General features: G+C 58.0%; 1 protein-coding gene across 1 annotated transcript; it reads left to right on the top strand.

Moving 5' to 3' along the window:
* Nucleotides 1–4,211: 4,211 nt before the first annotated feature.
* Nucleotides 4,212–5,732, top strand: CAMK2N1 (calcium/calmodulin dependent protein kinase II inhibitor 1; the record flags this gene model as incomplete). The annotated part of the gene is made up of 2 exons (XM_080691043.1): nucleotides 4,212–4,377; nucleotides 5,550–5,732. The coding sequence occupies 2 exons, from the start codon at nucleotides 4,212–4,214 to the stop codon at nucleotides 5,618–5,620; spliced, it is 237 nt and encodes a 78-aa protein (XP_080547169.1). The 3' UTR covers nucleotides 5,621–5,732.
* Nucleotides 5,733–13,389: the final 7,657 nt, after the last annotated feature.

Here is a 13,389-nt window from a genome sequence, read left to right as displayed (position 1 = left end):
CTGTGGGACTCGGGTTTTGTGGGTTGTTGGCGCAATAAAAACTTATAAAAAACGACCTTACGATCTTTTATTTTGTGTTAAACATGGCCAACTTCACTGTGGAGCAGAGAGACCTCCCATGTGGTGACCGGCTGTGCATTGCCGCCGCTCCCTCCCTCCGTGAGACTCTGAGCCTGAAAAGGGACGGATGTCCTGGTAGGAAGTAAGAAGGGAGGCAGGCGACCTTCCCTGGCCCGGCCTCAGATGACTTAAGAGGGGCGGTTAAAGGGGAGCTTGCAGAACTCTGGCCATCCTCTGGGTGCCCACAAGGGGGTCAGAGGGCCCAAAGGGTGGAGTTCAGAGCCCAGAGGCCCCAGCAGCTTGTCCTTTATTTTGTATCCACTGAGTGAGTCTCCTGGCAAGGTGCTATTTGAGGAAAGGGCCCGAGTGACTCCATGCAGGAGCACAGCTGGAATTGGATGGGTTGTGCCGGTGGGTGCAGGAGGGAGTGGGCGAATCTCAACACTCCTTGATGCTAGACCTACACTCCCTTGTGCACGCCTCATTGTGCGTGCGTGCGTGCGTGCGTGCGTGTGTGTTGGGGGTGGTGAGGGTAGAGGTCCCGCCCTTCAAGAAGGGCTGGGAGCTGGCTACACACTGAGCTGAGAGAGGTGGTGGAGACTGTGGCTTTGGTCCAGCCTTGGCTCGGCATGGGCGTTCCTGCTGGGTGGACACTTAGCCTCCCTGGAGGTGGCCAGATGGCCATTGTCGTGGCACTGTAGCCTCCCTTCCCCGCTCACTGTCTAGGGTCTGAGCAGGTCCTGGCAAGGCTCGGCCCTCCCAGGGCTCCCCCTCTACAGGAGCCTGGCCTTGGCTTTGGGCTGGTAGCTGATGCCCTGCACCAGGGCTGGGATGCCCAAGGCCATGTTCTTCCCTAATGCTTGCCATCAGTGTTTGATGGCATGGCCGGTGCCTCAGTTTCCCCATCTATTCTGTGCTGGGTCCTTTTGGGCTGGCCTTCCCTTTTATATCCTGCCAGCTATAGTATTGGGCTAAGGGCATGGCAGGAGCTTCATATACACAGTGTGGGTTCTACAATGTCTGCGCTAAAAGGGTGCAGGGAAGTGGCCCAAACCTGCGTTTTTTAATTCCAGAGCACTGGGTTTGCGAAGGAGTTTCAGATGAAATTTGCTGGGAAAGCTGAGAGATAAGGCTCTGAAATCCCCCTCCCCTCAATTTTTGTTTCAGGCAGGCTTTATCTACTTCAGATTTGGGAGAACTGGGGTGGGGGAGACATGGCCTCCTCCATGTTCCCCATTTTATGATGTAGAGTCAGAGGCCTAGATGGGTGAAGCAGATTATTAAAACCCACAGAGTCACTAGCTACATTTATTGAGGAGTTACTGTGAGCCAGGGCAATACAGGGATGATCTCTGTCCCCAGAGCAAAGCACTGAGTGGGAACAATTAATTATGCCCATTTGACAGGCGAGGGGACTGAGGCACAGAGAGGGGAAAGGATCACAGAGCTACGAAAAAGCAACTTGGGGCTTTGAACTTGACTTCCCCAGTGAGCGCTTCACCTGGACTCCTGCCCCGGAGCCAGCCAGGCTCCTTGTTGGGCACCAGCGAGTGGCCAGGCTCCTTGCTGGGCACCAGCGAGTGGCCAGGCTCCTTGCTGGGCACCAGGCACCAGCCTTCACTGTTACCTCACTCAGTCCATTCCTTTGCAGGGTCTGGCATCTTCTGCACATCCCAGGCATCAATCGGGCTCAGAGCTGGGGGGTGGGGGGACAGGTAGGAATGGAGTCCCAGGCATGTGTTGACTCTAGGACAGACAGATGCCTCACCGAAGGCTGGAGAAAGTGGAGGACCAAGCGAGGCCGGGAGAGGAAGCAGTGGAGCGAAGCCAGACAGATTCGCACCTCCCTTTGCAGGACTTGCGTGTGACCTTGCCAACATCACATGAACTGCAGCTACCTCGCCTGTAAAATGGGCCCGACCGTCCCAGCCCCGCCCACTTCTGAGGGTTGATGCTTCAGCAGCTAGTGGTTTAGAGAGACTCTCAAACTGCCAAGTGCTCAGGAGGGGTGTCTTTTTCGTGAAGGGGTGGGTACCGAGAGGGGAGGGTGGGATGCTGCCACCTTCCCTGATTTGGATAAAGCAAGGTAACCTTAAGAAGCACGGGGGCCTCCGTGGGCTTCTCTCCCGTTCTCACCTGCTCTGCTTTCTCTGTTTCTCTTACCTTCTGTATACTGAGAGTGTCACAGATGTTCAGCGTGTGTAAAGAGCTTCCTACTCAGCAGCAAGGACAGGGTCTGGTGTGTGCGATTCGTGAACGCGTGCGCCTGGCCCTGCAGGCTGTGGCTGCCGGGGTCAAGGGCCTGGAAGAGCAGGCGGCTGGGAAGGAGGGCCCTGCCCCTGGCTCCCACCAACCTGCGACCTTGAGCAAGGTGCTGCTTGGCTTCCTGCTGCCATCAGTTAAGCAGGGAGGCAAACCTCTCTCCTGTCTACCTCAAACAGTATTTATTTTGAGAAGCAAGGTCAATAATGGATGTGAAAATGCTTTGGGGGAAAAAGAGAAAGCATAATACAAGCATAAGGGTTTCTTGTACCTCTAGCATCCTGTTGTTTTGCTTTGGTTTTCTCTCCTGGCACTTAGCCTCAAGGCCAACCTCGGAGCTGACACCCAGAGGAGCCTTAATGAACAGAGATGGTGGCTTGTGGAGCAGAGGCAGCCTGGAGACCTGCCGCCCGCCCGGCTTCGGAGCTGTGGGATCTACCCTCTGGGCTCCAGCCTCCCCTTTTAGTAAATTACAGGGTTGGGGGAAGTGATGGCTGAGCATTTCCCCTCTCTGATGGCTCTGGAACGGGAGCCAGTGGACAACTACCGCTCCTCCTCACTCCTTAAGTGTTTTCTTTTTTGCTGATAACTGTCAGAAAAGGTTCTCAGCAGCTAGTTAGCCAGTCCCTCATTTTACAGCCTGGGAACTCTGAAAGGAGGGAGACCTGCCCCAAATCTCAGGCACTCAGGCCTGAATCCACAGCTCACACGCATTCTGCCTGCCTCGTTTCTCAACCTCACCTCTGTCTTCTGTCTTCCCCCAGGGGCCTGGCCTCTGGAAGCCAGCCAACCCTCCGATACAGCTTGGGAGGGGGCTGGGCAGCTGCTCTTGGGTAGCCTCCACCAAGAAACGACCTCTTGCCTACGCCTGGCCTCCCGCCCCGCTGGGAAGGGGCGCTCCCCTACCGTCGGTGCCCGCCCCCCGCAGCAGGTGGAGCCAGGTGAGCGCTCACCTGGTGACCTGGATGTGTTCCCTAGCCCTGCTTCCAGCAGGTGGCACGACCTTGGGCTGCTTGCCCCTCTCCGGGGGCGGCCGGCTCTGCGGCGCGGTGCGGGTCTCCAGGGGGGGCAGCAGGTGCCGTTGGCTCGGGGCGAGGGTAATGAGCGCTGCTCACGCACCTGGCCCCCTCGGAGTTGCCATCTGCCGGGCAGAGGCGCCTCCCCGGCCTCTGGGGCCGCCCCGCCTCGCTCGCGGCTCGGCTGGGAGGCCGCAGGGCTCGGAGTTGCTGGAAGGGAGGTCCCCAGGGCAGAGGGCGGGGGCCCGGGAAGTCCCCCCTGGAGGCCGAGGGCGCCGGAGCCGGGCATCCCGGGCAAGCCCGGCGTCAGGAGGCGCCCGGCTCTCCCGCGGGAGGCGGGGCTGCCCCCCCAGCTCCCCGCCGGGGCGGGTGCGGGGCGGGTGCGGGAGGGCCCGGGCGGGGGGCGGGGTCCCGGCGGCCGGGGCGAGAGTGCAGAGTGGGCGCCCGCGCGGCGGGGCAGGGCGCGGGTCGCCGCGGGCCGTGGGCTCTGGCCGCGGGGGGGGGGGGCGGGCGGGGGCAGGAAGCCTGCGCGGCCCGTGACGTCGCCGGGATCGTCCCCGCGCCCCCCCCCCGCAGCTCGCGGCCCCTCCCCGTCCGCTCCGAGCCCCCCCCGGGCCCCCCTCCAGCCCCGCCCCGCCCCGCCCCGCCCCGCCGGCGATGTGAGCCCCGCCCGCGGCCGCGCCGCCGCCACTCGCGCGCGGAGCCCGAGCGCAGCGCAGCCGGGCAGAGCTGCGGGCGCTCGCGGTCGCTCGCCGGCTGCCCCCCGCGCCCCGCGGCCGCCCGCCGGCCCCGGGCCCAGCGCCGCCGACCCTGTCCGCCGCGGGCGGGGACGCGGGCGGAGGAGCAGCGGCCGCCGAGCCCCCGGCCGCGGCCATGTCGGAGGTGCTGCCCTACGCCGACGAGAAGCTGGGCGCCTACGGCGGCGGCGGCGACGTGGGCCAGGTCTTCTCCTGCGGCCTGCAGGACGCCAACAACTTCTTCGGCGCCGGCCAGAGCAAGCGGCCGCCCAAGCTGGGCCAGATCGGCCGCAGCAAGCGCGGTGAGCGGGGCCGCACTGCGGTGCGGCGGCGGGGGCGTGGCGGCGGGGGGGTCGCCGGCCGGGAGCTGAAGTTGGCTTTAATGTGACCCCCGCCCCCTCTGCGCAGCGGGGCTCGGGCTCGGGGGTCCCCGCGGGGCTCGGGCTCGGGGGTCCCCGCGGGCTCGGGCTCGGGGGTCTCTGCGGGCTCGGGCTCGGGGGTCCCCGCGGGCTCGGGCTCGGGGGTCCCCGCGGGGCTCGGGCTCGGGGGTCCCCGCGGGCTCGGGCTCGGGGGTCTCCGCGGGCTCGGGCTCGGGGGATCTCTGTGGGCTCGGGCTCGGGGGTCTCTGTGGGCTCGGGCTCGGGGGTCTCCGCGGGCTCGGGCTCGGGGGATCTCTGTGGGCTCGGGCTCGGGGGTCTCCGCGGGCTCGGGCTCGGGGGATCTCTGTGGGCTCGGGCTCGGGGGTCCCCGCGGGGCTCGGGCTCGGGGGTCCCCGCGGGGCTGGGGGGAGCCCGGGGACCCAGGCGGGGGCACCGAGACACAAAGCCCGGGACGGACGGCGAGCCCCGGCCGCGCCGAGCAGCCGCCTTAGCAGCGGCGACCCCGGAGCCCGGACAGGCGCCGCCGGGGACGGGCCGGCCGGGCAGGTGCGGCGGCCAGGCGCAGAGCCGGGCGGGGAGGCTGTGCCTTCCCACCCGGGGGCCGAGGGGCCGAGGCTGCGGCTGCAGACGGTGCCGGGGAGGGGGCGCCGGCCGGCCGGACCTGACCCCCGCCGGCTCACGGTGGACACCCGCCCCGCGCCGCCCGGCTTCCCGCCTAAGCCACAGGCGCGGTGCTCGGGACCCCCCCCGGGGGGGGGCAGAGACCTCCGCTCCCGGCCGCCCTTCCCTGCCTCGCAGGCTTCTGTCTAAATAGAGGCACGGGTGGGCGAAGGACGCGTCCCGTGCGCCCCGGGGTCGCGGCCGGGCCGGCGCCCTCCCGACTGCCCTTTCTTAGGGTCCGGCTGGGGCACAGGTTGGGGGTGGGGCAGCGCGGACCCGGCAGCCGCCGGCGGGGAGGGGGCTGTCTCATCCCAGCCGGACCCTCCTCCCTCCCCCTCTGCTCCCCTCTGTTCACTGGGCTCAGGGAGACACACCGAAGACCCCCTGGCCAGGTCCAGACGCGCTCACCTCTCTTTCCCCCCCCTTTCTTGCAGTTGTTATTGAAGATGATAGGATTGATGACGTCCTGAAAAACATGACCGACAAGGCCCCACCTGGTGTCTAACTCCCCAAAGACAATGAGTTCAGGGAGAGCTAAGAACAGCGGCGGTAACGGTTACTGGCAGGAAAGCTTGACAAAGAGAAAGCGCCCTGACATGTCTTACTAGCTTGCTACCCACGGTGAAATCAACAACCTGTATCTCGTGTCAGGCCGGGAGGCAGATGAGGTGGGAGGAGGAGGAGGAGAAGGAAGAGGAGGAGGAGAAGGTTCTGGGCTGCTCTGCAAAGATAAAAATAAAATACGTAAAAGTAAAAAAAAAAATTAAGTTCACTATATACACACACACACACATAAAGAAATAAAAGAAGTCTCAGTTGCAGCTGTTTGTCAAAATCAATATGTTTCTTTTTATATACGGTGAATCTTGCGCAATTAAGAATTTGGATTTCGAACCACTTCAAGAAGCGGCCACACCGAGTGTTTTGAGGTGTTGGCGTTCTTTGCTGATCTGTCTGTTTCCAATGTTTACATTATTTAATCTTGCAAAGATGATTCTGTGCACTTGGATGTGAAACGCTGTCTAGTTTTATTTTTTTATGTTATCCTTGGATGTACAAAGGAAAAAAAAATGGGAAAGCGGATCTCTGTAGATACTGTTTTATTTTGGTCATCTTTTGAAGTTAGCAGGAATGTGTTGAAAACCAGAAGATAACTTTTCTAAGGAATGATACATAGAAAGGATCCTTGTTTTATTTTAAAAAGAATTGTAAAGCTTGTGTTTCTTTGTTGCTGTAAGCTACTAGCCCAAGTAAATGCAAATGGACACATTTTATATGTCAGAGAAAAAAAAAAAAAACCACAAAAAACAAAACAAAAAAAATGCTTGAGCTTTTCCTCGCCTCCCCCTGCAGTCCGCTGTGTGAGCCGCCTGTTTTTCTCTAATATTGTGTCAGTTTATTCTCTTTAATGGACTGTAAAAAATGTAATCACAAGAGTGCCAAATATCTTGAAATGCCAAAAGGCATTTTGGTTTCTCTCCTTTTCCCTGTGCTCTGAGTCCACACACAGGAATGCTTGGAGTGTCTTTTCTGTTATTTATAGGGATTCTCTTAAGGCACACCAGCTGCCCGTTTTGCATGGTATTTGCAAAAATGCCTCTTGCGTGAGGAATCTTCCACCATGTTATTTTGTTTGCAACTGTGGACCTCAAGAGGTTTCCCTTCCCTGCCCGGTTCCCACTTTTCTTAATTCGATATTCTGTATGTTGCACCTTGAACCAGCACACAGGGCTATTTCTCCAATGTACAATAAAAAACTACTGTTCCTGTGTCTCCTCTTTTTCCTCTGCTTTGGTTTCGGGGCACTTGCTGCCGGCTGCAGACTAGAAGGAGGGGACAGTGGCTTTGGCCTGTGAGCCAAAGAGGCGTGGGGGACACTGGGGGTGGGCGCCTGTGGGTATGGGAGGGTAGATGGGCTGGAGGGCAAGGCCGCCCCCAAAGGGCGAGTTCAGCCCTTGGGGTTTGCCGGTTGGGCTCTCCGGACTTCCCCCGGGCTTCTGCCATGTTGGGTGGGGTGCAGTGGGGAGAAGAGGGATACTGAGTTGGGGGCTGCCAGGCTATCAATCTTGTTAAGAGCAAACCCTGGGTTGATAGACCTGGAGTCACATCTCCTAGCTCTGCGAATTTGAACAAGTCCTTGAACTTCCTTGACTCTCAGTGGCCGGATCTATAAAGTAGGGGCAACAGCTCCTGCCTCTTAGGGTTGAGGGGCACCAGACATGGGAAGAACATTCACGTTGGGCCACTCTCTGTCCACCTACTGCATCACCGAGGGCCACCTGTCCTCAAGGGCAGGGCTGAGGATGAGCTCGGCTCTTTCCTGGTGCCTTCATCTCTGGAGCTCACAGCCCTGCTCACCTGGGGAGCCCAGGTGAGCCTGCCACCAGCCTGGGCTTGGTATCCAAAGGACCCCAGCCTCTTGTTAGGCTGGGGGCAGTTCGCAGTGGTGGATCAGGCCCCTGGGAGGAGGGTTTGTACTGAAAAGCCAGGAAAGGATTTTCTCCCCGATTGTTAACCATCTAGGAGCCCCAGTACACGGAGCTTTTAATGTGTTTGTTAGAAAACTGTCAGCCAGGAGTCACAACACAGCTCACAGTGTGGGGAGCCCGAGTGTGACTCAGACATCAGGTAAGAGTCCCCAGGAGGGGGCTCCAGAACGAGGGGCAGGGGCGATGCCTCATCCCCCTTCCCAGGCAGGGGAGGCCCCAGGGCCCCAGCAGGTCATCCACGCCATCCTTAGGGATGGCGGAGGAGCTGAAGCGGGATGAGTGACATGCCAGCTTGATTTCCACAGACTCGCAGCCCTCTTCCTGACCCAGGCTCTCTTTACCCCCTGGGCACTTCAGTACTCTGGAGCTGTGGCCTTCAACAGAGCCCCCGTGTCCCCTGCACTCTGCCCCTTAAAGGCCGAAGGCGCTGCGTAGAGTTAGGGGCAGGGCCCACCTTCTGTTTGGACATCGATCGGCCAAGAGGTAGATGCAGGTGCCACACGAGAAGGTTCTTTAAGAAGACACAGTCTCTGTGTGCACCCCGGCTCCTGTCCGTTACCACTGATGGAAGCATGCTGCAGTTCCTAAGCACTTTCCCACCCCCCCACCCACAGGATCATCCCAGCACCCCTGGCACTCCAGGGAGGTCCACTGTCTTTGGAGACAAAGTTGAGGCCCCAGGGGGCTAAAAGGACCATGCAGAATCCGCATCAATTGAGCTTTTCCCGGATGCCTGGCTCCCAACAGCTCTATGGCAGAGGCACTAATACGCCTCTGATTGTAAAGCAGCAGGCAGGGCTCAGAAAGGGTAAGTAACCCATGTAAGGTGACTCAGCCAGTGAGTTGCAGAGGCAGGACTGAAACCCAGAGCCCACGCCCCAGGCGGGGATGCAGGATTACCCCAGCCTCGGTGCTGGTTGAGCCCTCTCTTCCAGCCTGTAAAGGTCCCTTTGTTGGTCCTGTTGTCTTGAGGTCCTGGCCGTCCCTGCCATTCTGCACAACTGTGTCAGGGGCCAGAGGGGGGGTGGGACAGGGCTTGGATGTAGTCAGCTGTGACCTGGGCCCAGAGCTCTCCTCTTCTGGGAAGGGGGCAGTGCAGGAGCCCTGGTCCAAGACTGCAGGTCCATTTTAATAAGTGATGTATTAAACCATTCCTACTTGAAGGCCTCCTTGGCTGTGAAGCGGCCCTCAGCCCAGGAAGACAGAGTCTGTCTTTCTCTGAGACTCCGTTCGGTGAAAGGAAATATAAATCTTTTAAATATACCTCAACATCGGGTAAACATTTGTCGAGAAGACACTTTGGGGACTGGGCAGATATCAAATGATACCAAGTGAAGGATGTGTTTGACATATCTGGATCTGCAGCAATAAATATGGAAAAGGCTATTAAAGGACCAAGATGGGGGAGGGCATCTCTGAACCTCCAAGACTCCACCTGAGCATCCAGGGCTGCAGGATTGGTATTTAGCTAATTGCGTACTTGTGATAAGCATGCATCCCCCTGAGTCCTGCTCCGGTGGCCGTCTACCTTGACGACCTGAAGGAATATCAAAGAAGAGCTTCTAAGGGGGAAATTGTGGTGAGCGGGGCCTGGCAGGAGGCTCTGGCCGAAACAAAGGGGACAGGTTGGCTGGTGCATAGATGCGGGACTTAGATGCCTTGGATTTGAAACCTCTGTCCTATCCTGTCCGGTTAGATGGCGAAGGGCATTCTGAAGCTCAGAGGTCCTCTATTTCTATAAGATGGGAGCCCCTTCCATCTCCTCTGCACAGGACCAGGTGCGCAGTAAGCAGCAGCTAAGCCTGGCGTGATGGCACCTACCTGAAATCCCAGGACTTGGGGGGATCGCAGGATCCAGGCCAGTCTCAGCGACTTAGTGACGGAGACCTTATTTCAAAGTAAAAAATAAAAAGGACAGGGGGTGTAGTGAGGAGGTAGAATGCCCCCGGGTTCGATGCCCAGGAGCAAAGGGAAAAAAAGAAAAGAAAAGAAAGAGCAGCAGCTGAGAAGTACCCGCTCCGTGCTGTGTGCCAGGCAGCGGGCTTCACGACCCGGCAGTCAGCTTATCCCAAGAAGCTTCTCTGCAGAGGATTTTAGCGGCTGGGCCGAGGGGCAGCTCTGGCCTCGAGGGCTGGAAAAGTGGGAGGTTGTCTGGTTTGGGGGAGCCGGCCTGCCTCTCCTTAACTCCATATGTGCCCCAAAGTCCCCAGTCAACACAACCGTAAGTCAATCCATGTGCTTAGTCCCCAAAGGCAGTGTGAAGAGGCAGAGGCCTCTCCTCCTCCAGCCGAATGCCGGAAGTCTTCCTTGTATGGAGGGCGGCTCCGTGGTACTGGCTTCGCCCCCCGAGAGGGGCTGGGCTGGGCTTTCTGCTTGGATGGCTCCCATCCACAAGGCCTCTTGGACTGGCATTCATCTGACATTCACGGACTTAGCACCCACTGAGTGTCTGACACTCTGCTAGGCTGAGTACACTTGGTGGGATTTTTCCTAGGTATGAAAAAGGTTCTATTTGCCATGGAACTAGGGGCTTGGTACCCACAAACTCAGCAGCTCTGATCCTTAGTGCCGGCACAAAGAGAGAACTAAAGACAGCTGGATCTTGGGGACTGCCTGAACCCGAACATGGGGCCCGCTTAAAAAACCAAAAGCCAAAAACCTTGTTATTTTAGAGTGGCTTTATTTATGTATTTATTCATTTGTTTGTTTACCTATTGTGGTACTAGGGATTGAACCCAGGGGCATTTTACCTCCAAACTATACCCCCAGCCCTATTTAAACAGTCTCACTAGGTTGGTGAGAGTCTCCCTCCTTTCTGAGGCTTTTCCTTGAACCTGTGATCTTCCTGTCTCAGCCCCCCAAGTACTGGGATTACAAGGGTGCATCACCACACTTGGCTTTATTTATCACTCAATGTATTTATTTGGGGGTACTAGGAATTGAACCCGGAGCTAGATCCTGGTCCTAATTTATTATTAATTTTTTTTGCGGCACTGGGGATGGAACCTAGGTTATTATTAATTTTGAAATAGGGTCTTGCTAAGTTGTGACAGTCTCACTAAGTTGCTTTAAACTGCTATATCTTCCTGTCTCAGCCTCCCAAGTACTGTGATTTCAGGTAAGGACCACTATGCCCAGCCTTAAGAATTTTTTTTTTCTTTCAGGTCTGGGGATGGAACCCGGGGGCATTCTACTTCTGAGTTTCAGCTCCAGCCCTATTTTTTTATTCTTTGCTTTGAAACAGGGTCTCACTGAGTTGCAGAGGGCCTCACTAAGTAGCTGAGGATGTCCCCGAACCGTGATCCTCCGGTCTCAGCCTCCCAAATGCTGAGATTACAAGCGTGCACCACCACGCCCGGCTTAGAACGGTTTTAGATGTACAATTAAGAAGACAGAAGAGTTGCCATACAACCGTGACCCAGTTTCTCCTATCGTGAACATCTGCCATTTCTCCTATTGTGTTAACAACTGTGGCACATTTTCGAAACGAAGGAGCCAACATTAGTACATTCCCCATGGCGGATGCGAATTTTACGAGTTTTTACCTATCGTCCTTTGTTTCAGGATTCCGGGCAGGATGGTGCCGTGGCCCATGCTGTCCTCTGCCCCCTGGACTCCTCTTGTCTGTGTTAGTATCTCGGGCTTGCCTGGGTTTTGATGGAGCATCCTCTCTTTGGGTTTGCTGACATCTTTCTCTGGTTCAGCTGGGGTTGTGGGCTTAGGGAGGAAGACCATGGGGTGATACACCATCCTCCCCACACCTAGGAAGGGCACAGGCTAAGGACGCGACTCAGCACGTCAAGGCAGTCCTGTCGGATGTCTGCACTACACGGCTCCTCCTTTTCCATACTGCGCTCCTTGGAAGGAAATCATTGTGTACAGTCCACCCTCGAGGGCCAGGAAATTCTGCTCCGCCTCCTGGAGGGAGGAGCACCTCCATAAATTATTTGGGATTCTTCTGCACAGGCGATTCGAGTGACCCATTTTTCAGTAGTTTGATCTTTGCCCCTGTGTTAGGCCAGCCCACTGGGGTTTAAATGTAATCATGAGTTCCAGGCAAATTGGGGTGAGGGGCACATGTCCACCATGCCTAAGGTGCTGCCTGATGGCCGATAGGTGGAGCCCTCCCAAAAAAGAGATTTAAAAAATTAATAAAAACAACTTCCTGTGGAAGAACTGTCACCCTGGTTAGAAACTGTGCAGATTTTTTTTTTTTTTTCTTGGAAACCTTCAGGCAGCTGCTCTGGTTTATAAAATCTGCCTATTGGAGGGAAGGAGAAGGGGAAAAAAAATAACCCAACCCACTGTCGTTATTCCAGCAGCAGAGATTCTCTCAAACTGTATGCAAAAATAAATCCCCAGTGACTGGCCGGTAACCCAGGAAACCTGGCAGCTGGGCTGGAGCTTGTGGGGTGGCCTTTGGGGAAAGAGATCCTGTATCCGGAGGCCCCAACCCCCCTCCCCAGAGGGACTAGAAGTCCCAGAAAGACAGCCACCCAGTGTCCCCGCCCCCACCTTGCCAGTGCCAGGCCCCAGCAGTTCCTCTGAGGTTCTGTGATAAGGATTTGCTGTCTCTGAAAAAGGGGAGAGGGTATCCCTAAACCTGGGGACGGCTATACTTCCTGGAGCCTAGAGGTGAAAATAAACTTTTTTTTTTTTTTTTTTTACACTGGAGATTGAACCGTGGGGACATTCTAACACCTCTGAGCCACACCCCCCAGCCCTTTTTTTATTTTTAGTATTTGAAACAGGGTCTTGTTAAGTTGCTGAGGGTCGCACTAAGTTACTAAGGCTGGCCTCCAACCTGTAATCCTTCTGTTTCGGCCTCCCAAGTACTGGGATTGCAACTGTTTTGAGGACAAAGGGTCACAAGGGGGTAAGGAAGTCGGGGAGGACCCGGGAAAAGTGCCAGGGGAAGCCCTAAGGGAATGGTGGGGGAGGGGCGCCGGGCGAGCAAGGAGGATGCCGGGAAGTGGCCGGGACTAGGCAGAGAGCTGGGTGGCCCCGGGCGTCCGGAGCTTGCTCTGGGAGGGTATTTGGTAGAAGACATTAAGTAATTATTGAATTAAACCCATATTCATTCAGCGGCTCGGTGGCGCGCCTGGGGGCGGGGCTTGGCGCCGGAGCCGGGGCTGGCCGAGGGCCTGGGCGGTCCGGCGACCTCACTGCCAGGTCCGAGGCAGTTCAGTGACCGTGGACTGGGGGGCGGGCGTGGGCTGGCCCGCAGGAAGTGGAGGCAACCCTGGGGAACCCCGGCCGCTCGCCGGCAGCATCCGCCCCAGTGTTTCGGGAAAGATTCCCATTCTCGGCTCGGTTCCCATCCCAAGTCTGCGGGCAGCCGGCCGCGCGTCGCCCCGGGGCTCCTGTTTCTCAATGTGGAAAATACTATTTGCCCGGCTGTGGCTCTCGACCGGGGACTGCCCTCCGCTTTTGCATTGCGTTTGTTTAATGGTCACCACCCTATGACGCAGCTGCTATTATCGTCTCTCCCGCGTTACAGGTCAGGGACACCGAGGCTCCGAGGGGCCGGGTCACCTGCGTCAGTTCCCGCAGCTGCACCGCGCTGGAGCTCAGACCCAAACCCAGGCCGGCCGGCCCCAGGGTGCTGGGGTCCCCGCTGCCCCAGCGGAGGGGGTCGCGCACGACGATCCCCCCCCCCCCCCCCCGCTTCTAGCAGCCCGAGGCCCGGCGCCCGTCCTCCCGCGGGGGAGGGGAGGCCGCGGAGCTGCTCCGCCCGGAACCCTGGACCAGGCCAGACGGTTGCCATGGAGACGGCGGGGCGGGG

This window comes from Muscardinus avellanarius (genome assembly GCF_963383645.1).
Source record: "Muscardinus avellanarius genome assembly, chromosome: 3".
In the NCBI taxonomy this organism is placed as follows: Eukaryota; Metazoa; Chordata; class Mammalia; order Rodentia; family Gliridae; genus Muscardinus; species Muscardinus avellanarius.
This window is presented reverse-complemented; position numbering and strand designations above follow the sequence as displayed.